Source organism: Dama dama, chromosome 23, assembly GCF_033118175.1.
Source record: "Dama dama isolate Ldn47 chromosome 23, ASM3311817v1, whole genome shotgun sequence".
NCBI classification, from domain to species: domain Eukaryota; kingdom Metazoa; phylum Chordata; class Mammalia; order Artiodactyla; family Cervidae; genus Dama; species Dama dama.
Window position 1 is genome coordinate 64881651 of NC_083703.1, and position 26212 is coordinate 64907862.

General features: G+C 47.9%; 2 protein-coding genes across 3 annotated transcripts; one reads left to right on the forward strand and one right to left on the reverse strand.

Moving 5' to 3' along the window:
• Positions 1-3923: 3923 nt before the first annotated feature.
• C23H20orf173 (chromosome 23 C20orf173 homolog) lies at positions 3924-12468 on the reverse strand. Its single transcript, XM_061125696.1, is given in 5 exon segments — positions 3924-4165; positions 4246-4424; positions 4656-5243; positions 5245-5295; positions 12250-12468. Coding segments are annotated over 5 exon segments (1233 nt in total). The 3' UTR covers positions 3924-3969.
• On the forward strand, positions 12394-25557 carry ERGIC3 (ERGIC and golgi 3). Of its 2 annotated transcripts, XM_061127146.1 has the most exons (13): positions 12396-12554; positions 12704-12774; positions 12888-12975; positions 13187-13306; positions 17628-17721; positions 18554-18719; positions 18866-18923; positions 23124-23155; positions 23905-24001; positions 24078-24142; positions 24834-24970; positions 25047-25102; positions 25314-25557. In XM_061127146.1, the coding sequence occupies exons 1-13, from the start codon at positions 12467-12469 to the stop codon at positions 25391-25393; spliced, it is 1152 nt and encodes a 383-aa protein (XP_060983129.1). In that variant the 5' UTR covers positions 12396-12466; the 3' UTR covers positions 25394-25557. The 2 variants fall into 2 exon arrangements, with proteins under 2 accessions (XP_060983130.1, XP_060983129.1); XM_061127147.1 differs by lacking the exons at positions 24834-24970; positions 25047-25102; positions 25314-25557 and adding an exon at positions 24451-24805 and having other exon boundaries at positions 12394-12554.
• The last annotated feature ends 655 nt before the right edge of the window (positions 25558-26212 follow it).

Sequence of the window (26212 nt, forward strand, 5' to 3'; positions counted from 1 at the left end):
GTTGTGTAAGCAATCTGTTGTATCATTACTTTTCACATGCTTTGTTTATAGCAATGCCATCCAAAAGAAATATGCCGAGCCACGTGTATAATTTTCTAGTGGCTGTAGTTTAATAAAAAATAAAATGAAGTGGAGGAAATACATTTGAATAATATATTTAACACAGTATGTCTATATATTATCATTTCAACATGTTCTCAATACAAAATATTAAAATTTTGCATTCTTTATTGATACTAAGTCTTCTAAATAAGAATTGTATTTTACACTCACAGTACTCACAGTATATCTAAATTTGAACACTCAGTTTTCATCAAAAATACATGATTTATAGATTTTAAAAAATTTAAAAAAAAATTTTTACAACATGAAAAGTAGATCTACATACTCCAGTTATAACAAGTATACCTACTTAGAAGTGTTCCAAAAACTGAATTGCATTCATCTTAAATTTTAGATTGTTTAAAATTAATTTTTTGTTGTATGTTTTTCATGCCACATTTGGGATCTTCGTTCCCCAACCAGGGAATCAAACGCACAGCTCCTGTGGTGGAAGCATGGATTCTTAATCACTGGAAGGTCAGGGAAAGTCTCTAATTAAGTTAGAAATTCCCTGGTGGTCCAGCAGTTAAGGCCTCATGCTTCCACTACAGGCGGCATGGGTTCGATCCCTGGTCAGGGAACTAAGATCTCACATGCTGTTGGCCACAGCCCCAAAAAATAATTAATTTAATTAAATTTTCAATTTCTCACTTACACTAGATACGTTTCACTTGCTCTTCCACCATACTGAATGGCAGAGGATTATAGGCTGATTCTGAAAGTCAAATGTCTGTTATCAGTGTTTATAATATTGCAACTAGGTAAACATTGTTTCCTATATAATCTAGTAGTAAACTAGGACTACTTTCCTCTTATCATTCATTAAAATTCCCTAGGAAAAAAAGCTATGTAAGAAATGAAATTTCTAAATTTTTGTATGTCTAGAAAAGTCATTATTCTGCCTATTGTGAGTAGCATTGTGTCCGCCTCCAAAAAACTAGCTTCAAGTCTGGACCTCTAGTACCAGTGAATGTGAGCTTGTTTGGAAATAGGGTCTTTGCAGTTTAAAGTAAGTTCATACTGGACTAGGAAGGGCCCTAATCCAATGACTGGTGTCCTTATTTTTTAAAAAAGGAAAATGTAGGAAGAGAAGACACAGGGGGAGCGTGCCATGTGAAGATGGAGGCAGAGAGTAGATTGCTGTATCTGTCTACAAGACCAAAATGGTAAGAATTGCTAGCAACCACCAGAAGCTAGGAGAGGGGCATGGGACAGATTCTCCCTCAGATGTCCCAAAGGAAATCAACCTGAAGTTTGGACTTCTAGCCTCCAGAACTGTAAGAGAATAAATTTCTGTTGTTGTAAGCTACCGGTTGTTGTTGCTTAGTCGCTAAGTCATGTCTGACTCTTTTGAGACCCCATGGACTGTAACCTGGGCTTCTCAGGTGGCGCTAGTGATAGAGAACCTGCTTGCCAATGCAGGAGATGTAAGAGACGTGGGTTTGATCCCTGGGTTGGGAAGATCCCCTGGAGGATGGCATAGCAACCCACTTCAGTATTCTTGCCTGGAGAGTCCCATGGGCAGAGGAGCCTGGCAGGCTACAGTTCATAGGGTCACAAAGAACTGGACATAACTGAAGCGACTTAACATGAATGCATGTTTCCACATTTTGGCTATCATGAATAATACTGCTATAGACATTTGGGTTCGAGTTTCTGTGTGGACATGTTTTCATTTCTTTTGGGAACCTACCTAAGAGTGGAATTGCTGGCTCACATGGTAATTCTATGTTTAACTTTCTGATGAACTGCCAGGTTATTTTCCATAGGAATGAGGCACTGAGCCACTGCCCATAGAACTCACTGACCTTATCACATACTAACTAAGTTCATGGAACTGCAGAAGAGCCACAAAGACTTAGTTTTGACTCCAGATCTAGCAAATTAATGAAGAAAAAAGATAACCTAAAAACTTTCCTACAATAAAAATCCAGTCTGCTGGTCAAAACATAGTTTTAACTTTTTAAAATTATATTTATTATTGAATATATAATATGGGTCTGTGGTACATAGTCCAAAAGGTATAAAAAGTAAGTAAAAAGAAGGATTCCGTCCCTTTCTTGCTCCCCTCCTACCCAGTCTCTTCCCCAGAGGCAACTACCACTCAAATGTCTTGTTTATCTTTTCTGAGTTAATTGGTAATTTTGCAAGCATATACATCTACATTGTTTAATAAAAAGTATTTTAAATGCAGACCAGAGGTTAAAAGAAAACAGGAAGTCCCTAGATGCCAGAAATGAAAAGAGAACTGAAAAAACAGTATGGGGAGTGCTTAAGATGCTTAAGGGGTTACCCAGAAACTTAAAAGTTTAATGCCCATGAAGCAGAGGACCTTGATCCTAGGGGAGGCAGAGAATCAGAACGGAGGCCCCCACAAAACACTGGGAACCTCAAAGAGCTGAATCTTTGGTGAAAACTGGGCCCCAAAAAAATTCACCCACCAACATAGGGTGATATAAGCAAGCTTATCTCTTTTGTCCAATGGGAAGTGAACTTCTCTGGAGACTCAGTCTGGGCCTGCACTTGACATGGAGCTGGCTCTAAATTTACATCACCTGCATGATCCAGGGGACCAGGCATAGAAATTAATGCAAATATTGTCCCTGAGCTATGGAAGTCAAGTCGGGCCCTTCCTCCCCAACACTGTCCTCAAAGGTAGGAGAATCAGGTCAGGATTTTATTCAGTACCAGACTGATCACTATACAATTTCCTCTTGACCTTTATCCCTGAACGTCCCCAGAGTCCTGCTGCAACTCCAAGACTCCCCTGCATTCAGGCCCAAAGGACAAGGACTTGTGTGGACTTGTGTGAACAGCAAGCTTGTCCACTCTAGCTGACCTCCATTTCTGCTTCTTACTGAGCATGGACAGAATCTCTGTTGGTCTGATTAATATCCTCTCAGTAAGGGGACCACCTCCTTTGCTTTTCTGATCCAGATCCAAAGCGGGAATCCTAGTGGATGAGAGAGGGATATATGCATCAGCAGGCTGAATCCTGTCTTCATCCCACCACCCTTCATTCAACATCAAGGGTGACCAGCTGCCTCCTGAAGCTAGAACAGAGCTCACCTTCCCCAGGGGAGACAGAGTCTGAGCACACAGTGTGACTCCAGACCCCAGACCCCAGAAAAGAGCATCATACGATTCTCTTTGTACTGGGGGAAGAGAAGGTTCTTTGGGGAGACAAGAGGAGGGCATTCCAGGCAGAGGGATCAGCGTGTGAAAAGGCGATGGGGTCAGACCACACAGGGTCTTGGAGGGCAGAAACTTTTAGACTCTGTGCTGAAGGCATAGCTGGGAAAAGTTTTGTTTTGTTTTTTTAATATTTTGGCCACACCACAAAGCATGTAGGATCTTAGTTCCCCAATTAGGGATCAAACCTGCATCCCCTGCGTTGAAAGTGTGGAGTCTTAAGCACTGGACCACCAGCAGGGAAAAGTTTTAAGTGAAGAAAGGACAAGACTCTTTAACTGAGTCACAGGTATGCAAGGCACAGAACAGAGCCATGAGCCCCAAGATGGAGAGTGACCCTCTAATTCAGCCTGTTGCCCCAGTTATACTTGAGGAAGGTGGGGCTGATCACCAGGACTTGGAGAGGAAGAGGAGGTGTCCAACCTGGGTCCCAGCCCACAGCAGCCCACAACCACATCTTCCCACCCGTCGAACCCTTACCTGGTCTTTTCTATCTTCCATTCTACTAGGGAACTGGACCACCTTCAGAAATCTAAGGAAGAATTAGGAAGTGGAGGGGTTTCAGCAGCCCCTGAGACCTGGGAAGTTCTGGCAGGTGTGCCCAGTAAGTCAGTAGAGAGTCTCCTTGGAGGCCCCTCTGTCATCCACTGCAGTACCCTCCCCTTACCTGTCATACTAAGAATGTCTGGGTTCCCAGACCACCATCTCCTCACTCAGAGCATCTGAAGTCCATGCGAGATCAAAGAGCTGCAGGAGAAGCAGCAGCACCTGCCTCCAAGAACCCTGGCCCCTGGCATTCCTGTGGGAGACGGAGCATCTCGTGGTTTGGTTCCCCAGCAGCTCAATGCCCTGAACAGGGACCTGGTTCATCCTGAGAAAGAGAATAGAAACTGAAAGAACTCTGGGGGCAGGTCTGGCCATCCAGCCCCCTGCCCTCTCCTCGAGGCCCACCTGGAGACCATGCTGGGTTGGTTGACGTTGTTGCTGAGACTGGCAGCCTGCAGGATCTTCGAATTCCCCATCAGGGCACAAGTCCCACAGAAGAGATCAAAATGGCTCATTGAGGGTCGGGGAATCACCTTGAGCAGCTTCTTCCACACTCTGCCCAGCTCACTTGCTGCATTCAGGTCCTGAAAACAGCAGGAGGGAGGAGATGGGGGGCCGAGACCCAGGTATTGGCTCCCGGAGGAAGGGAAGCAGATCCGAGTGGGTGGGACCTCCACTGGGAGATCGGGAGTTGAAGCTGTGAAGATGGGAGGCACTCTAAGTCAGGGCTGAGGGCAGGGGTTTGGGACGGAAAGTGGGAGGTGACCTGGGCCCAGGGGAGGACGGGATGGGACGCCCCACTGTGGACCACTGACCGACCACCAGAGCACAGCACCGGGGTGCATGGACTCTGCTGCTCCCATCAGGGACCCCCTCATCTTCTCATAGCCTGCATCAAACCAGCGCTCTCCAGCCGTGTGGTGGCAGACAGAGTGGTTGAGACTCCCGGACGGGCTGCCACATTGCCTGAATTTGAACCAAGGGCAGCTGCAACGCCGTGGTGCCACGTCCATCCATTTTTTCTGGGGTGTTGAATCAGTCTTCAGATCCAGGCAGGGGGCCATCAGCCACAAGAGGAGCATCCAGAAGATGCACAGGACAAAAATCTGCCACCAGCACCTCATGTCTGGCCCAGGTGATGGCTCCAGTGGCAGGCGGCCAACTGGTTCCTCTACCTGGGACTGGAAGGGGTGAGAAACTGAGGTCATAGACAGCCCCCCAACTCTCTGTCCAGTGGGCCTCTGTGGCTCCCCAGACCTCCACACCACACCTCCTCCCAAGCCCTCATCTCCCACTTCTCTGTCCATTTGCTTACCCCCAAAGGGCCCTCCAACTGGGCCTGGGATGGAAGATGTGAGGGCAGAGAGGTAACATATGGTGTGTCCCCTATCCTTCCCACAGAAGGGAGGTTGAGCTCTCAGTGGGGTCCTCCCTGCCAAGGGGTATATTACAGATCTCATCACAAAGTACATATTGTGACCTCCCTCCTTTAGGCTCAAAGCTACCACCCTATCCTGTCTGTCACACTCAAGCTGCCTGCCTTGAGTGCAAGATCCACATAGACAGGGACTGACCTTTACATTTAATATATATATATATATATATATATATATATATTGCTTTCGGCTGCCTCGGGTCTTAGCTTGTCACACAGAATCCTTTATTATGGTGTGTGGGCTTCTCTCTAGTTGTGGCACGTGGGTTCCAGAGCACACAGGTTCGGTAGTTGTGGCAAGCGGGCTTATTGCTCCCACGGCGTGTGAGATCTCAGTTTCCCAGCCAGGGATCAAATCCACGTCCCCTGTGCTGGCAGGTGGATCCTCAACCACTGGACCGTCAGGGAAGTCCCATGATTACCTTTTTTACCTCTGAATCCCTAAGACTTAATCTTTTAAGAAATATTTATGGGATACAGGAACAGAGTAGACAGGGAACTTTAAGTACTATTTATGGGTGACGGCCCCTCTCCAATTGCATAACTTTGGCTCAGACTTCGCTTCTGTTCTCTCGACCCCCCAAACCCAGCAGTCTGTCATACCTTGACTTAGTTGTCTCAGAGACCCGTCACCCCGGACAAGCCTGAGACCGAACTCATGTTGCTCCTTTTAAACCAAACCCTTCCCAAGACTTCTGTATCTCAGCCCGTGTTCCTCTCCTCACCTCTTGCTGAAGCCAGGAACCCATATGTTATCCTTGACTCCTCCCTCTCCCATGATTTCCAAATCCACTTTTAATCCTTTTGTTTCTGTCTCCAAACCACTTTCCTCACTTCCAGTGCCACTCCCTTAATTCAGCCCTGGCCTGTGGAAGATGTTGAACAACAAAATGAAAAACGGAGTTGTTTTTAAGGTTTTTAATAGAGGGGGTGGGGTCAGAAATCATTTTATTTTTTTAAAAAATCAAAATGTTTTCTTCCATGGGATGAGAACAGGAAAACAGTTGTCATAACTAGTGAAAATCTGCAGTGGGTATTTTATAGCTTTAAAAATTCACCAGGGGATTTTGCTGGCAGTCCAGTGGTTCAGACGCCAAGATTCCACTTCAGGGTCTATGGGTTCGAACCTTGGTTGGAGAACTAGATCCTATATGCGAGTACGGCAACCAAAAAAAAAAAAAAAATTCACCAAAAAATTTGAGTAAGGTCTGTAGACTAATTGATGCTTTTGAACTGCAGTGTTGGAGAAGACTCTTGAGAGTCCCATGGACTGCAAGAAGATTAAACCAGTCAATCCTAAAGGAAATCAGTCCTGAATATGCATTGGAAGGGCTGATGCTGAAGCTGAAACTCCAATACTTCGGCCACCTGATGCAAAGAACTGACTCATTAGAAAAGACCCTCATGCTGGGGAGGATTGAAGGCAGGAGGAAAAGGGGATGACAGAGGATGAGATGGTTGGATGGCATCACCAACTCGATGGATATGAGTTTGAGCAAGCTCTGGGATTTGGTGATGGACAGGGAAGCCTGGAGTGGTGCAGCCCCTGGGGTCACAAAGAGTTGAACAAGACTGAGTGACTGAACTGACTGCAGATTAATTAATTGTGTCAATGTCAATTCCCTGGTTTGTATAATGTAAGATGATACCATCAAGAGAAACTGGGTGATGGGTACATGGGATCTCTTTTTACTATTTTTGTAATTTTTTAATTTTAATTTTAATTAAATTTTAAATTTAATTTGAATTTTAATTAAATTTGGTTAAATTAAATTTTAATTTAATTTAATTAATTGAATTTAATTTTAATGTCTATTTTAAAATAAAAAGTTTTTAAAAAATCATCTAGAAAAAGATGCATAGTAAGTTTTATTGGTGTTTCACTTACATAAACTAACATAATATTTTTGTTGTACAACACTCAAAAACTTACCATTTAAACCATTTTAAAGTGTACAATAAATCAATGACATTTAGGACATTCACACCATAATGCAGCCATCACCACTACCTAATTCCAGAACATACTCATCACCCCAAATGGAAACCCCATATCCATTAAGCAGTCGTTCCCCATTCCCTTCTTATCCAGCCTTAGCAAAATATAACCTTTTAAAAACATCCTGAAACATTAGCTTTGGTTTTGCGTTTTAGCAATTTTATCAAGGCACAATTCACATGCCATAAAATTCACACATTTTAAATGTATGATTCATTTAAATGTATACAGCTGTATAAGCATCACCACAACCCAGTTTTAGGACATTTCCATCAGAGATCCCCATTTCCATCTGCAGCCAATGCCACTCATTCCAGGTAACTACTAACCCACTTTCTCTAAAGATTTGCCTTGTTTATAAATGGAATAATACAATATTCAGTTTCTCATATCTGATTTCTCTTCCTCAGCATAATATTTTTTAAAATGTATATTGTATCATGCACCAGGAGTTAACTCCTGCTGTTGAGTAGTATTCCACTGTGTGGATAGATCACATTGTGTTTATCCACTCACCAGCTGATGGACATCTGAATTGTTTCCACTTTTTGGCTATTATCAATAATGCTCCTATGAACATTTGTTTACAAGTTTTTGCAGGAACATGTATTTTCATTTCTCTTGGGTAGACAGCTGGGAATTGTTGGTTTATACATGCATTTATATTTAAGAAAAATCTTTCAATGATTTTCCAAAGTGGCAGCACCATTTTACACTTATCACCAGCAATGTATGAAGGTTGTAATTTTTCCACATTCTCAATGACATTTGGTTTTGTCTGTCTTTTCGATTATGGCTATTCTAGTGAGCAGGAGATGGTGTCTCATTATGGTCTTAATTTGCATTTTCCTAATGACTAATGATGCATAGCATCTTTTCATGCACTTATTAGCTAGCCATTCATATGTCTTCTTTAGAGAATATCTATTCAAATCTTCTGCCCATTTTTAAATTAAGCTGTCATCTTACTATTTTTAAGAGTTCCTTATGTATTCTGGATATGTCCATTATCATACGTGGTTTGCAAACTTTTCCCTTAGTGTCTTTTGAAATGCAAAAACTTTAGTCATGGTGGAGTCCAATTTCTTTTATGGATCATGACTTTGTATCATGGATTTGCCTAACCCAGGATCATGAAGGGTTAGGGGTGACCATGGTTCAATGTAGTTTAATGGTCCAGTCACTGATTTGTTGTAAGTTATACTTAAACATCTTGAGCTAATAAAGCTTCTGCCCTTTACCAGTGGATCTCCATGTGGTTTGGAGAACACACTGACAATTCAGGCAGTTTACAAATTCATCCCCTTTAACTTTCTGCATGCTCCGGACCTCACATTCAGCCAAGGATGACAGGATACCTAGAACCCTCTCCCGTCTCTCCTGAGCATGTGTATAGGCTTGTATAAGTAGGCAGCCTTCCAGACCACCAGGGATGTATGAAACCTTATTAAGACCCACAGTAACTATCTTCTTTCCAGATCTGTTAAATTTCTGGCTGGCTTACCGGTCTGTTGCTTGTCCCAACCAGTATCATGACCTCAGGATTGCTGCACTGTTGATTTTCCTTGATTGTTTGCCACTAGATTGCTATTATTTTCAACAACATCCATGGCAAAAATTTTCCAAACTCTGCTCCAAATCAAATCAATGCCTTCCAAGAGCAAAGCTCCTAGTGCTCACAGGCATCCCCACTCTTGCAGGACTGCCACCACGAAGCTGGAGTGGGGGAGGTGGGAACAGCTGCTGTCTAAAATGCACCATGAAACTCATTGATCTTACTGAGGTTTGATAGTTTCTCTAGAATAAATGCATCTCCATTTGATGTATCCCTTTGGTCAATTTCCAGAGTCCTAAGGTGATTGTTCTGACAATTTTATACAGTTTCATTGCTTTAAAAAATTTTTATCTATTCATTTATTTGGATGTGCCTGGTCATAGTTGCAGCACATGGGATCTTTGAACTTTGTTGCACTTCGTTGAAGTTCCTCTGACCAGGGATTGAACCCAGGCCCCGTGAATTGGGAGCCCAGAGTCTTAGCCATTGGACCATCAGGAAAGACTCAAATATACTTGGTTCTTTTTAAAATAATTTTATTAATATTTATTCAGTTTTTGCTGTGCTGGGTCTTTGCTGCTGCTCAGGTTTTCTCTAACTGTGGTGAGAGGGGGCTATTCTCTAGCTGCGGTGCACAGGCTTCTCATTGCTGTGTCTTCCATTGTGGAGCATGAGCTCCAGAGTGCGTGGGCTTCAGTAGTTGTGGCACGTGGGCTCATTAGTTGTGGTTCACACTATGAGTGTGGTTCACACTCATTAGTTGTGGTTCATCATTTGTAGAGCACAGGCTCAGTAGTTGTGATGCATGGGCTTAGGTACTCTGCACCATGTGGGATCTTCCCAGCCCAGGGATCGAACCCATGTCTCCAGCATCAGCAGGCAGTTTCTTCACCACTGGACTACCAGGGAAACCCTCAAATATACTTATTTCTTTGATGATTTAAGGAAAAGTTCACTTATCAGTGTCTCATGTAAGGTGAAAGAAGGCTGTGACTGGGCAGAATGAACCAATGAAAGGGCCTGAACCCTTTCCCTTCTCTGGTCAGGCTTAGGCTGCATCTACATGTGACCAGTGACCCCCTCTTCCTGCAATCCAGTGTGCAGAGTGAGGCACTCCTGTACAGGATCCAACTGCTCCCATGGCCAAAGGACCTCACCTCGATGGGGAGGACTGGAAGCATTAAGGGGAAGCCTGACATTGTGAAGAGCAAAGTTTCCAACTGGTCAGTGTCTTGGTCTCCTGACTTCTGTGCCATGGTCACCTAGAAGAACTCTATGAAGGGAAAGGACTACCTACTTCTAGAATTCCTAAAAAAGAAAGTCTCCCCACTTTGCTGTCCCTATTACAGTTTCCTGATTTTTCCTTCACAGTGCAAGGCACATTCTCCTTTATTTTAATTATTGTTTTCAAATTTGAAAAATTAATTTAATTATTTTTTCAAAAAATTTTTATTATGGTAAAATACATATAACATAAAATTTACCACTGTAACCATTTTCAGAGCACAGTTCAGTGGTTTATATAAATTACATACATTTTGTTGTTGTTTACCTCTCCCTATTTCCCACTGAAAGTTCCTCAAGAGTAAGTATGAACCACATCTTTGTTACTCAACCGTGGTATTCTATAACAGGGGAGACAAGAAAAGCTTGAGAAATACATGTTGAAGAAGTGAAGTGTGTTTTAGCAGGGAACCCCACTGAGGAAGGAGGGCTTGGAAGTCAAACATGAATGGGCATAGAATGGACATATGGCAGAGAGGAGAGGATAATTTCTGTCGACATTGTTGGTGGGCATCCAACTGAGAGACAGACTTCTCCTGCATTTGGTGGTGGCAGCTAATGTGTGGGAAAGACCCAGGCTCTGGAGTCAGAAAAATCAGGCCTTGAACCCCAGCTTTGCTCTGTTAACTCCCCCTGCAACCTCGGGCAAAGTTAGTCCAACTCTTGGCTTCTTCAGCTACAAAATGGGGTTTGAAATAGCACCGACTTGTCAGGGCTGTTCTGATGTAGAATATGCTCAGTCGCTCAATCACGTCTCTTTGCGACCCCATGGACTGTGTAGCTCATCAGGCTCCTCTGTCCATGGGATTCTCCAGGCAAGAATACTGGAGTGGGTTGCCATTCCCTTCTCCAGGCTGCTGTAGAATGGATAACAGTAATTAGCATGTTGTCAGTTTTCAATTAATATGCATTAGCCCTTTCCTTCTTCCCTTCCTAGCAGGCTGTAGCCTGCAGACAGAAAGGGGGACTCAGCTTCTCCTGAGTTGGACTGTCACAATGCACCCAGCTTGTGTCCCTTCTCTTTCTCCTGGACTCAATGTGTCAGTAATTTTCTTCTATGGACTCTCCACAGTTCCCTAAACCCCTCCTTACAAAGTTCTGGTCTGTGTGTGTGTGTGTGTGTGTCTGTTAGTAGCTCAGTTGTGTCTGACTTTTTGCAAGTCCATGGTTGTAGCCCACCAGGCTCCTCGGTCCATGGAATTTTTCAGGTAAGAATATTGGAGAGGGTTGCCATATCCTACTCCAGGGAATCTTCCCAACCCAGGGACTGAATCTGCACCTTCTGCAGTGGCAAATGGGTTCTTTACCACTAGGGCCACGTGGGAAGCCCAGAAGCTCTGGTCCAATGCTACTGAAATGATTTGAGCCAGGCACCTCCACTAGCCATGCTGAGGAAAAGCACTGAGAGGCTGTTTGGGTAGAATCAACCCCAAAGGCTCTTGCTCCCAGAGTACTCTGAGGTACAGAAGAAATGGGTTGGAATCAGGCTCTGCCATTAATTCCTACCATCTAGGCCAAGTTGGGTTTCCCTGGTGGCTCAGATAGTAAAGAATCTGCCTGCAATGCAGGAGACCTGAGTTCGATCCCTGGGTTTGGAAGATCCCCTGGAGAAGGGAATGGCAACCCACTGTAGTATTTTTGCCTGGAGAATCCCAAGAACAGAGGAGCCTGGCGGGCTATAGTCTATGGGATAGCAAAGAGTCAGACACTACTGGGCAAATCACACACACACACACACACACACACACACACACACACGGCAAGTTACTTAGCTTTTCCACGGCCACAGTTTATCCTTGAGAAAAATGGATATAAATGTCACACTGACTTTACAGAGGTGATTCTCAAGCTGTAACTACATGAAATCGCCTGGGAGCCATTCCTAGAGTTTCTGATCAGCAGGTTTGTGTCAGAGAACAATAGTTTGCATTCCTAACCAATTTCAGATGATAATGAGGCTGCCTATTGAGGACACTGTGAAAACCACTGTTCTAGGAGGTACCAAGAGTCTGACGTGAAACTCGAGGTGCAGCTCCGGGCACAAGGCAAGCGAATGCTGCTATTACTGTGTCTATCCGGTGAAGTCCTCTTCCAGGCACTCTGCTCCACAGAAAACCTAACCCCTTACTTCTTCACCCCCTCAACCACCCCGCGGGAGCCCGTTCCAGCCGCCAAAAGCAGTGTCAGCACAGGTGGGCGGGGCGGCCTGAGTGACAGCGCGGGCAAGGGGTGGGGCCAAGCGTGGGCATTGCTGCGCCTGCGTGCGGAAGGAGGGGGCGTGGCCCAAGCTCCAGGCCGGAAGCGGGAGGCTGCCGGGGCGGGCCCGCTGGCGTCCCCTTTCCGGCTGGTCCCCATGGAGGCGCTGGGGAAGCTGAAGCAGTTCGATGCCTATCCCAAGACTCTGGAGGACTTCCGGGTCAAGACCTGCGGGGGCGCCACGGGTAGGGCGCGGCGGGGTCGGGGTCGCGGGGAGTGGGGTGTCCTGGAGGTTGGCCGGGGCGCCTGAAACCTGTCCGGCCTGCCGGGGGCAGAGGGTTCCTCTTGTCCCTCTGGACAGAGGCCTTTCTGACCCTCGCTCCCTGCCCTGCAGTGACCATTGTCAGTGGCCTTCTTATGCTACTGTTGTTCCTGTCGGAGCTGCAGTATTACCTCACCACAGAGGTAAGGGGCGGGGACTAGCATGTGGGCGGGGCTTGGCATTATAGTGGTAGGAGTTTATGGAATGGGGCAAGAGAGGCTTGAGGTGAAATCTTACGAAGGTAGTCCTGCCCCAGGTGCATCCTGAGCTCTACGTGGACAAGTCACGGGGGGATAAACTGAAGATCAACATCAATGTGCTCTTTCCGCACATGCCTTGTGCCTGTGAGTACCTCACCGTGGGTGGGAATGGCAAGCCCCAGAGTTCTCAGATAGGCTTCCAGGTTCACAGCTCCAGCCTTAGGTTCTGGACTGGACTCCAGGAGAGCCTCCTTCCCCTAGTCCACTGCCACCCCAAAACAAGCTCAGCATCCCCTTACTCTCCAAAACCCTTGCCCTTAGGACACAGCCCTTTACCCTGACCTCCTGCTTCCAGATCTGAGCATCGATGCCATGGATGTGGCTGGGGAGCAGCAGCTGGATGTGGAACACAACCTGTTCAAAAAACGGCTTGATAAGGATGGCTTTCCTGTGAGCTCAGAGGCAGAGCGTCATGGTAACTTGGGGGGAAGAGGCCAGATCTCAAATCCCAGAGGTGGACATGCCCAAGCCCTACCTCCTGGCAGGTGGGCTGTGACTGACTCAGTGACACATGAAGCGGCTAGGACCCAGAGAAGTCAAGTGGCTTGCCAAGGGTCTCCCAGCTATTAAGAGTCATGGTGGGCTGAAATCCTGGCTTTCTAGCCTCTGTGTATTGAGGAGAGTACTCTACGTGGCTGTCATTCTGAGGTCCCAAATCCCTGCCTATTGTGGTTGAGTAACAGATGTCAGAGGATGAGTCCTATGTGCCTTGGCAGAACTCCTCTAGGTGGACCCAGGCTTCTCTGGCTGTCTACTTCCTCGTCCCACAGACTGACTTCAGCCCATAATGCTCTTCCCTCTTGGAATGCAGGATGGCTTAAGTTTAAGTCTTTGTTCTTGATTTAGATTGCCTGAGTTTAGATGTAGCTTTGTCTTTTGCTGTTCATGCCCTCGGCTATTAAATCGTGATAAACAGTTGTACCTACCACGTGGAATTGCAGGATCAAATGAAGTAATACATGTATAATGCCTAGTTCAAAGTGTTGTTCACTTTTAGCTTCCTTTCTTTTCTCTGTGTCCTCCCAGTGCCTCCATTAATTCAGTTTCCCTCCATAACAAAACCTTCCTGAAAGCTCTCATTTTTTTCACACCTTAGAGATTGCTTTGTTGGTCAGCTTTATCATTTGTTCATTAAAATGTTGAACACCAGTAAAACCAATAGAATTTGCTATAGGATTGGATATGGAGTCAAGGTTGATTCCAAGGCTTTGGTCTGAGCGAGTGAATGATTTAATGACCAGAGAAAGAAGAGGATTTTTGTGTATGGGTGGGAGAGGTGGGGGAATATATATATATCTCCACTACTGTGTAACAAGTAACCCCAAAAGTTAGTGACTTAATTCAACAAACATTTGTTTTTGTCAGTTTCTGTGGGTCAGGAATTTGGGAGTATCTTGGTTGGGTTGTTCTGACTGTTGCAGTTGGCAACATGGAGGTCACTGGAAACTGAATAGAATAGTTTTGATACTGTTGGGGTTGAAAATCTAATCACAGAGCAGAAAAGGAAGTGGAGACATCAAGTATAGATGACCCTTCCAGGAGTTTTGCCGTAAGAGAGAGCAGAGAAGTGGGTGGGGACTGGAAGAGAGTGCATGTGGGTTGGTTGGTTTGGTGTTGAGATTAAGCCAGGTCCTGTTGCTTCTGTCTTTTTGGTGGAGATTGAGAACAAGGTCATTAACTAAGAGTGGAGAAAGGGGAACGGATTTTGGAAGCCTAAGGAGAGAGGAAAGATATAAATTAGTCATCTCAGCGAATGGAAGAGTGAACTAATTAGTGAAAGGAAGTAGGATTGCCAGGCAGTCTTAAGGGAGGCACAGGAAGAAGTAGGCACAGAGAGCTGAACTCAGCTAGGAGGTGGGTTTTGCTACACTTATACAATGAAGGGAGAACAAGTGACTTGTGCTTGTGTGCAAGAGAATAATTACAGCAGTGGACTAGAGAATTTTTTTTCCAGCTTTGTGGGTGTATAATTGGAATATAGCATCATGTAAATTCAAGCTATACAATATGATGATTTAACATACATATATATTGTAAGATGATTACCATAGTAGGGTAACAGCCATTACCCACAGTTACCTTTTTTGTGTATGAGGTGAGAACATTTTAAGATCTACTCTTAGAAACTTTCAAGTTTACAGTATCATTAACTATAGTCCCCATGCTGTTAGATCCTCAGAACTTATTCATCTTATAAGTGAAAGTCTGTGCCCTTTGACCAACATTTCCCCATTTTCCCTACCCCTGAACCCCTGGCAGCCAACAATCTACTGTCTTTCTATGCATTTGTTATTTTTAGATTTTACATGTAAATGAGACCATAACAGTATTTGTCTTTCTCTGACTTATTTCACTTAATATAATATCCTCAGGTTTATCCATGTTGTTGGAAATGGTAGGATATTCTTCTTTTTAATGGCTGAATAATATTCCAATGTATACACATACAGAGCTTCCCAGGTGGCCCAGTGGTAAAGAATCTGCCTGCCAATTCAAGAGACACAGGAGACTCAGGTTCGATCCTTCAGTCAGAAAGATCCCCTGGAGGAGGAAATGGCAACTACTCCATTGTCCTTGCCTGGAAAATTCCATGGACAGAGGAGCTTGGTGGGCTACAGTCCATGGAGTCACAAAGAGTGAGACATGACTGAATGACTAAGCACACACACCCACGTATACATATACACAATATATATTGGTTTGGCCAAAAAATTTGTTCAGGTTTCTCCATAAGATGTTCAGAATATATAATATTCCAATATATTCCTATATATATATATAAGAATATTACATATATATATCATATGAAATATGTGTGTGTGTGTATATATACACACAGACACACAAGTCACAGTTTCCTTATCCATTCATTTGTTGATTGACTCTCACGTTGTTTTCATGTCTTGGTTATTGTGGATAATGCTACAGTAAACATGGGTCTACAGATATCTCTTCAAGATAGTGATTTCTTTTTTTTTTTGCATATATACCCAGAAATGGGGATTGCTGGGACATATGATAATTCTATTTTTAATTTTTTGAAGGACTTCCATATTGTTTTCCATAACAGCTATAGTAATTTACACTCCCAGTAACAGTGCACAAGGGTTTCCTTTCCTCTGCTTTGTCGACAATACTTATTTTATTTTTTGTTTTTGTTTTTTCCAATAATAGCCATTCTAACAGATGTGAGGTGATATCTAGTGGTTTTGATTTGCATTTCCCTGATGATGAGTAACACTGAGCACCTTTTCGTGCCTCTGTTGACCATCTGTATGTCTTCTTTTGAAAAATGTTTATTCAACTCCTTTGCCCATTTTTAATTGGACAAATTGGTTTTTTTGCTATTGAGTTTTATCAGTTCCTCAAATGTTTTTAATATTAACCCCTTATCAGAGTTATCTTTTGTAAATATTTCCTTTGTTCCATAGGTTGCCCTTTCATTTTAATAGTTTCTTTGCTGTGCAGAAGCTGTTTCTTTTGATGTAGTAGCACTTATTTCTTTTTGCTTTTGTTGCCTGTGCTTTTGGTATTGTATCCAAAAAATCATTGCTGAGACCAGTATCAAGGAGTTCTTTCCCTATGTTTTCTTCCTAGGAGTTTTGCAGTATCAAGTTTTACATTTAAGTCTTTAATCCATTTTGAGTTAATTTTTGCGAGTGGTGTAAAATAGGGGTGTGATTTCCTTCTTTTGTATGTGAATATCTGTTTTTTTTCCAGCACCATTTAATAAACAGACAGTTCATTACCCATTTGAACCATAGAATTTAAATAAAGAGGGCAGTGAGGGTATGAAGGGTATAGTGGTATCAAAGAATCAGTGGGTTCTGGGTACCAGAGAGAGTGGGCTGAGAAAAAGAGGATAAGATTTAAGATTGGGATATATGACATTGAATTTTGGAAGGTTTGCAACCACTGGTAAATAACTGAGTATGGAAATGGCTGGTGGAGGATGGTTGACGAAAATAAAAAGTTTATTGGAGGACTAGAAGTCAGGGTTCTGAATGTTGAAGCTGCCAGTATGGTGAGGTAGTTAAAGGCAGGGATCCAGGTGCAGAGAGAGCAGTCTGAGAGCAAGCACCAGGGCAAGGGGGTTAAGGGCTTACACTTTGGATTCAGAGCTGAAATCTGCCACTTACAGTGTTGCGTTGGGCAAAATCACTTTTCATCTCTGAGCCTCAGCACCTTCTCAGTACTGTGGGGATAGTAACCTCCACCTTCACAGAGTCATGTGGGGTTGAAAAGAGACTATGTGTAAAGTACAGCAACCTGTACTCAGCTGATCTTTAGTATTCACTTTTATTATTTTATTGCTATTACCTTTTATTAAAAGGAATACTACAGGTGTGGAAATGCTTACTGCCTGACACATGGTATGCACTATGTAAATATTAGGTATTACAATGTTTATTATTCCTAAGCCACAGGCCAGAGGGCCCATGCAAGGATTGTGCTGTGCTTAGTCACTTAGCCATGTCCGACTCTTTGTCACCCCATGGACTATAGCCCTCTAGGCTCCTCTTTCCGTGTAGATTCTCCAGGCAATAATACTGAAGTGGGTTGCCATGCCCTCCTCCAGGGGATCTTCCTAACCCAGGGATCAAACCCAGGTCTCCCTCATTGCAGGCAGATACTTTACTGTCTGAGCCATCAGGGAAGCCCATGCGAGGGTTAGGGGTGCCGATTTCACTGCGCCTGCCCCTGGCTCATGACCCTGCCTCTTGCCTTCCCCTTAGAGCTCGGGAAAGTCGAGGTGAAGGTGTTTGACCCTGATTCCCTGGACCCTAATCGCTGTGAGAGCTGCTATGGTGCTGAGACGGAAGACATCAAGTGAGCCAGGGTCAGGGGGTCAGGCTGGGGGGTGGGGAGCAGGGCTCCCATCAGTCATCCCCAGCCTCTGTTGGATGCCCGTGGTGGGGGGAGTGGTGTTGGCCAAGAATTCAGATGGGATAGGCTATATGCCTTGGTCACTGATCCCAGGTCTGGTGTCAGGCTCAGTGGCCAGGCCCTTCCTGGGGGCTGCAGAGCTGGGGACGAGGTCAAAGTGGTCCTTGTTCTGGCTCAGTGGTAGTCTCTGGAGTCCAGCTGCCTGGGTTCCACCTATGTGTCCTTGGGCCAAACTACATAACCCTTGTGACGGGGGTGAAAAGGATACCTTTCTCATAAGACTTACGTAGGGAATAAATGTATTTTCTATGTACAGCACTGAGATTGAAAGGCCCGGCCCAGGTTCTTAAGCCTTCCTTATATGGCAACTGCTATTTAGTTTCTCAGGCCCTGACCCCCGAGATTCAGCAGACCTAGGGTAGAGCCTGGGAATATGTATTTACAATCTTTTTTTTAATTTAGATAAAATATACGTGACATGAAATTTACCATTTTGACTGTTTTCATATGTGCCATCTGGTAGTATTAACTACATGCATAGCCCTGTGTGATCATCACCATGATCCAGTCTAAAACTTTTCATCACCCCAAACAGAATGGGAGTATGTATGTTTTCACAGCCCTGCTGCCACTGAGGAAACATACCTGGAGGACACCGGACGATCAAGGATGAGGCTGGGGGAGGCTGTGTCAGTGGGCAGCACTGCCTTGTTCCCAGGGTGCCGGCACTCTTTGGGTGCCTCTCTGACGCTCCCCCCACACCTCCCCTCCTCAGGTGCTGTAACTCCTGTGAGGACGTGCGGGAGGCGTATCGCCGTCGAGGCTGGGCCTTCAAGAACCCAGACACCATTGAGCAGTGCCGGCGGGAGGGCTTCAGCCAGAAGATGCAGGAGCAGAAGAACGAAGGCTGCCAGGTGTACGGCTTCCTGGAGGTCAACAAGGTACAGGAGGAGCCCAGGCGGGACAGGCCAGCTGGGCTGTGGGTTGGCCCCGTCCACTGTGACTCGAGGGCACACTTGCCCTCAGGGGACAAAGGACAAAGGGAAAGGAGGAAGCGGCTGGAGGATGAGAGGGCATCTCCCCCCAGGTGGCCGGAAACTTCCACTTTGCCCCCGGGAAGAGCTTCCAGCAGTCCCATGTGCACGGTAAGCAACCCAGGTCAGCCGGACACCTGGCGAGTTGGAGGGCCCCTTCCCCTGCCTGGTGCTCTTTTGTCTTTGGCCCAAAGCAGACCCTCGTCTGAGGGCAGCGGTTTGGTAAACAGTTAAGGGCACACGCCAAGGAGCCAGAGTGTCTGGCTTCAGGTTTCAGTTTTAGACCTTCCAGGCTGTTTACAACTTTGAGAAAATCCTTTGCTTTTTGAGCTTCAGTTTCCTCGTTTCTAAAGTGATGATAGTACTTATCTCCTGTGCTGTTTGGGCAGGTTAAAGATGATAGCAGGGAACCTGGCGTGTGGTAGGTACTTGTTTAAGTGGCAGCCTCCAGTGTCAAGTAACCCATGTGCGAGACTTTGACGGAAGCAGAGCTGGTTTGGAACCCAGAGTCTGCCTCTCTCAAGCTGCGTCGAACTGGGACGTACTGAGCCCTACTTGGTTTCTTCTTCTGTAAAACGGGCCTGAAATAGTACGTGCCTTACAGTGTTGTTCACAAGGATGAATAAATGGAGATTTATTCTCATTCCTTTTTTCATTCATACATTCACTAGATACTTAGTAATCACCTATTGTGATTGTCTAGTCATGCGCTAGTCTAGGTGCTAAGGATACAGCAGCGATCAAAACAAAGTCCCTGCCCTCAGAATATTCTAGTAAAGAAAGAGACAGTCAACAAGCACATATAAAGATATGGTATATCAAGAATATATTTAAGTAACTCAAACCCAAAAAAAGGCAGGATAAGAATGATTGAAGTGAGAGGCTTGGGTGAGATGGTATGTGTGTGTGCTGTTCCATGGAGGGTGTCAGGGAAGACTGATGGGTAACCTCTGAGTGAAGATCTGAAGTGAGTACAGGGCCCGGCCATGTGGATGACTGTGGGGAGGTGTTTTCAAGCAGAGAGAAGAGCGAATGCGGATCCCTAAGGCAGGAATGTGCTTGGTGAACTCAGGGTGCAAGGAGGAAGTTAGGGTGACTGGAGCACAGTGAGCTGAGCTGCACAGTTAGGATAAGGTAAGGGAGGTGACAGGGCCCTGTCATGCAGGGCCCGGGAGGGCATCGTAGGGACTTGGGCTTTTACTTTGCGTGAGATGGGAGGGTGTTGTAGGGCTCTGAAGAAGTGGCACGTGATCTGACTTCTTTGACTTAACTCCGATAGGCAGCATTATGCTGGTGGAGGAGACTGGGGGGTTGTGGGTGAGGGGGCAAAGTGTGGGAGGACAGGGGCAAGAGAGTCCAGTTAGGAGGCTGTCGCAGTGGTCAGTCGAGGCACCAGATGATGGGGCTGGGCTGGAGTGGGGCTAGAGGCTAAGGATACAGCAGCGAGAAGTGATACAGCAGGTATGAAGCGACCGTGGATATTTCAAAGGTGGAGCTGAGAGGGGTTGCCGACAGATGTGAAGGTGAGGGGAAGAGGAGTCAAGATGACTCTGTGGCTGAAGTTACCATTTAGTGAGAAGGGGAGGCTCAGAGGAACAGGTTTAGATGGTTGGAGTGATAACATAAGGCCACCTTTGACATGTTTCACCCCAGATGTCACGTAAGCAATTGGCCACTCCAAGTCTGGAGTTCAGGAGAGAGGTCTGGCCTAGAGATACACATGCTGGAGTCATCTGTGTATTTAAAACCATGAGACTGGAGAATCACCTTTCAGGTGGAGGTGAGGGTAGATGGAGAGGAGGAGAGTTCAGGGGTCTAAGCGCTCGGCCCCCAAAATTAGAGGACAGATTGACGCAGTGGCGGAGACACCAGGGAGATGAGAGTGTGACCCAGAGAGTGACATCCTGAAAGCTAAGGGACGGGTGTGTTTCCAGAACTGTATGAGGTGCTTCTGGACGTCAAGTAGAACAGCCATGGGGTGTCTAATATGGCAGTGGTCACTGTGACCGTAACAGAGTAGTTTGGGCCAGGAAGCACCCACTGAGAGGTTCAGGAGGGCATGGGAGGGGAGTTGGAAGCAGTGAACAGAGGCAGCTCTTGCGGGGCCTATACTCAAGGGGAGGGGGAGGGGCCGTCGCTGGAGAGAACGGAAGTCAAGGGGGAGTTTGGTAAGATGTGTGATGTAGCCATGTGTCAGCATGCTGTCGGAAATTGCCTAGTGGAGAGAACAGAAGTGATGCCCTGTAGGTGAGGGGGACAATTTGCTGGAGTGAAGTCCTTGAGAAGGAAAAGGAAGACAGTGTAGTGCCCTAGAGGTGTAGAAAGTCCCAATTTGGCAACAGGAGGGAAGGCGGACCTGCATAGGTACAGGTAGGTTGGCAGCTGAGTGACATGGAAATCATCAGTTGTGACAGGGCCATCGTCTAAGAGAGCGTGACAGTGAGTGACCAGAACTCTAGAGTGCCAGTGTGAGAGGGCTGCCCGGTGGTTCTGCATGGGTCTCCAGGCGATTCAAACAAAGGGGATGGAAGGTGGTGTAGTGCCGTGAGCTGCAGACCTGAGATTTTTAGGGAAAATCAAGGGCAATGAAGTGATCTAGAAATGGCATCAAGGAGCATAGAGGACCCCTGTTAAGGCCAGGAAGGAGGACAGGTGTGGGAGAGGAGTAGTCACTGCTTGGGGGCTGCAAGGGGAGCCGGGCTGTGGCCAGAGTGTGAGGGGGAGGGAGGTGTGGAGGTTGGAGATGTCGGGGTTTCGCTGATGAGTAACAGGGCGTGTGGAAGGACCTAGAAGGGATGGGAGTCAGGATTGTACTCGGGGACATACAGAGCCACATGGTGGTAAGAGTCCAGGGGACAAGAGATGACCCGGCAGTCCTGAGCTGCCTGGTAACAAAGGACAGAAGTAATAGGCTTGGTGAAGATGGCCCTGCTGGTCTTCAAGGCGGTCTGCAGGGATTCTCCTGAGCATGGGGGCAGGCAGGTGCATCTGGAGGGGCCAGGGAACGTGGTCTCACTGGGATTGTAGGAAGACGATCAAGGTGGCTCTGTGGGCAGAGGGCCTGCGGGCACTCAGTGAGAGGTGACCCACCTCTGCTTCTCCGTCTGGCTGTTGTCAGAGCAGGGAGCCCAGGGCAGAGGGTCCCCCATGCCCTCGAGGGATATTCCAAACACAGAGCTACAGCTGCCCAAGGCCAGAGGCTGAACTGAAGGCACGGAAGCTCGTTTCTGACATCGTGTTGATTTGGGGGAGGAGAGGAAAGATTGTAAAGTTTATCATAGCTCCTACTTGGTCTTCAAGATAGCCCTGTGCAGAGAACACCAAGGCTCAGAGAGAACAAGTGACCTGCCCAAGGTCACACAGCTAGGAAAGGGACCCTCTGGGCTCTAGGTCTTTTGTTCTTCCTAGGCTACCACAGTCCTGCCCCAAGCCCCCTTGCCCTCTTCTCTGGCCAGGGGAGGGGCCCGGGAGGAGGCCTGTTAGCTGAGTCCAGACCCCGCTACTGAGGCAGGAACACCTGGTGCTCCCTTCTACCACGTGTCCTGCTCTGTAGTTCTCGCTGTGAAGCTTTGAATCTTTTTTCTCTTCCTCCCTTCTCTCTCCTTCTCTCCCCCATGCTGCAGTACACGCTGTGGAGAGTAAGTGGCCCTACCCCCAGGGAAGCCAAGCCTCCATTTCTGGGGCAGCCTGTCCTCCCAAGAAGGGGGGTGGGTGTGGGTGGGCCTGGGAGGGGGTCTTCTCTGGCCTGACGGCTGGGTGACTATAACAAGCGGTGGGTGTATCCATTCGCTGGGGTTCCTTGTAGCAGGAGGGATCAGGGGTCGCGGGCAGGAGGAATTTGTTTTGAAACAGGGGGTGTAGGGTACCTGCTGAGTTCCCTTTGGTGGCTTGAGGGTGGGAGCAGAGGAGGTTGGGAAAGAACTTAGACCACATTCTTAAGTCCCACCTTGCTTTGGGGTTCAGTGACTGGCCCATCGGCTCTAGTTCCTGAAAGACCTGAGTCAGTGGGCTTTATCTCCTGAGATGCAGGGCCTCGGGCCTTGGTGGGAGCAAAGGTCTGGAGTGGTGCCCATGAAGGGCTCCCTGCACATGCGAGGGAAGAAGTGGGCCCTGTAGAGGGCATGAATTCTCACCTCTCATGCAGGCCCACAGCAGGCCCTCTGGCTGCCCTCAAGCAGGGCCGGGTTGATGAGTGAATGAGGGGTGGAAGACGAGCCAGGCAGGTCACGGTCCAGCAGGAGGAGTGGGGAGGCCTGAGTAAGGGTCTGGAGAGCCTGCTCCCCTGCTGACACCTCCTCCCTTCTCTCCTAGTCCACGACCTGCAGAGCTTCGGCCTCGACAACGTACGTACCAGGTGGAAACCATGGAGGGTGGATGGAGGTGGAGGCGTAGTTGCTGCCTTCATTCTCTGTAGAGACATCCTGGGATGCGGGAGCAGATACAGGAAAATAAACCACGTTCTGACAGGGGTGCAGTGTGAGGATCACTGGTGTGACTTTTGAACTGAGACTTGTATAGGCTGGAGATGGGGGATGGGCTTGGACAAGAGCATCCGGGCAGAGGGAGCCTGGGGTGAGGTCAGGAGGGTTGGGGCACTTCTGAGGAAAAACAGGGCTTTTTCCTGTGTGATTGGTTGAGGATGAGCCTGGAGGGTGTGCCATTCAGGGGAGTCTGGTCTCTTTCCGGAGCAGTGGGAGGCAGTTGGCTTACTTCAAGCAGGGTCATGATGGAATCAGATTTGCATAATTTTTAAAAGATCCCTCTAGTGGCTGTTTGACAGGAGCAGAGCAGGCGAGGGAGCTGGGAGAAATGGGGCCCCTCCAGCCTAGGCCACCAAAGACCTGTGCTGTGATTGTCTCATGTGTGGGTGCAGCCAGAACCTCAAACTCTGCAGCCCCATGAGCCCCAGACCCTGAGGAAGGAGTTCCTAGGTGGGGATTGGGATGCCTGTCTCAGGCAGGTTCTTAGGGAAAACCCATCTCCGCACACCCACTCCCCAGACCCAGGTGCCCCTGTGTGAAAAGCTTTTGAGAGTGTGGGGCCTGTCGGAGCCTCAAGTGCTTGGAGGCCCAGGCGCTGGTATTGCTTGCAGATCAACATGACCCATTACATCCGGCACCTGTCATTTGGGGAGGACTACCCAGGCATCGTGAACCCCCTGGACCACACCAATGTCACAGCACCCCAAGGTACCAGCGCGGGAGGTGGCCCTCAGTGGCCCACGCCCTGCTGGCAGCCATGCCCAGCACCCTCTTCTCCCCGCAGCCTCCATGATGTTTCAGTATTTTGTGAAGGTGGTGCCCACGGTATACATGAAGGTGGATGGAGAGGTGAGTCCAAGGGGGCCCAGACTTCAGGGCACCCCCTGGAGCCAAGCCCGAGAATTCCTTCACCCTGAGAAGTGAAGTCCTGTTCTTACCCCATATGATGGGTGACAGGCTGAGGTTCAGAGGGGGCTGGGTGATTTGCCCCATAGCTAGAGCTCAGGCCCCAGGCTGTCAGAGTTCAGAGCACTTTTTCTCCTTGCCACCCACTCCTCCCGTGTACACTCTCTGCCTCTCTGTCCCCCACGGTCTGCCCTGGGCCAGGGGCTAGCCAGGCTGACCCTTCCATGCCCCTCTCTCCTATCTCTCCTGAGGCCTGTGGAGCGGCATCTCCGCAGATGGGTAGAATGCATGAGGACTGAGTGGAGAGGATGCCAGACCCAGCATTGCCTGGGGTTCATGGTGCAGCCCTGAAGAGTTACTATTCTCCCCCACTGAGAGGGTCCACCATACGGAGCTGGGATTGGTAACCCGTAAAGAGCTGGTGACTGGAGGGAAAGCGGGGATGGTCAGGCTGCGAGAGGGCGTGGAGGTGGTCCCCGGGCCCTGCAGTGTTTGATTCCAGCACGGGGGCCTCGCTTTCTCCTCCACATAGTTGAGGCACTGCCACACCAGGGGCAGGAGCAGGGGCTGGGGCCGCGGGGCTGGGAGCCGGCTCGCAGACCTGGCCCCGGCCCAGCCTCCCCTCCTGTGCCAGGTGCTGAGGACGAATCAGTTCTCTGTGACCAGACATGAGAAGGTCGCCAACGGGCTGATGGGCGATCAGGGGCTTCCCGGGGTCTTCGTGCTCTACGAGCTCTCTCCCATGATGGTGAAGCTGACAGAGAAGCACAGGTGAGGGCCGGGGAACGGAGGGGCCTGGGCCTGCGGGGGGCAGGGTGCCTGCTGACCTCCCCTGCCCTTCTGCCAGGTCCTTCACACATTTCCTGACGGGCGTGTGCGCCATCATCGGGGGCATGTTCACAGGTCAGAAGCTGTGGGGTGTCTGTCTGGGGTTGAGGGCGAGGTGGGGAGTGGAAAGCTTGACACCCCCTCCCCCCAATTGGGTTTTGGTTGAGGGAGGAGGGGCACTTCAAGGGCCAGAAGGAGATGCTGACCTGGCCAGTCAGGTGATAAGGCCCGGAGGTCAAACCAAGGGCCCACCTGGGCCAGTGCCAGCCTTGGTCTCTCTCCCCAGTGGCTGGACTCATCGACTCTCTCATCTACCACTCAGCTCGAGCCATCCAGAAGAAAATTGATCTAGGGAAGACAACATAGTTGTCTGTCTCCCCACCCCTTCCCTCTTTCTCCTGTTTCTCTTTGACTTTGTGGTCATTTCCCCAGCCTCTTCTTACCCTACTCACCCCCACCCCCACCCCCACCCCCATTCAAAGAGGCGGTTGCAGCTCCAGGTTGTTGGTAAATCTATTGATTGTGATATACTCGCTGGTCTCCGTGTGGTTCTTGGGTCTTGCTGAAGTGTGGGAACAACCCCTCATTGCACCCTTACTGAAGGCAGTCAGGACTGGCAGATCAGAGCAGGCAGCTCTGGGGGCCCCAAGCGGACATCCCTGGTTTAATAGGACTTTATTCAAACCAGGCTGATGTCCACCCCACAGCCCTGTCATCAGTCCTCCCACTGTGGTCTTCGGGCCTTTTGGGTTCAGCCCCAGGGCTAAGATGGAACTTTCCAGGATGAGCTTCCTGGAGTCACCGCAGCTCCCAGGCTTGTGAGTTTCCAACCCTACTGGTTATGGGCCCTGTGCGCAGGCTGAGGCTTGTCCCCCCTAGTGGTGGCTAAAGCTGGGGCCCCTCCCTGCCACCCTGGGCTCAGTCACCTGATCCTCTCCTGCTTACTGACCCTGCTCCGTGCCAAGCCCCTCCTGGCTCCTGGTGTCCAAGGGGGTCCATCCAGGTCCTTCGCAATTTCCTGAGTGGACACAGAACTGAAAAATGGGGAGGGAACTGGTAGTGGTGCCAGCAGGGCTAGCATTAGACCGCGGCTCTGGGCCTCGTCAGGGCTTTTCATTAGAGCCCTTCAGACGTGTGGGGAGCTAGTCGTAAGACCTCACTACTGCACAGCCCGGGGAACCAGGG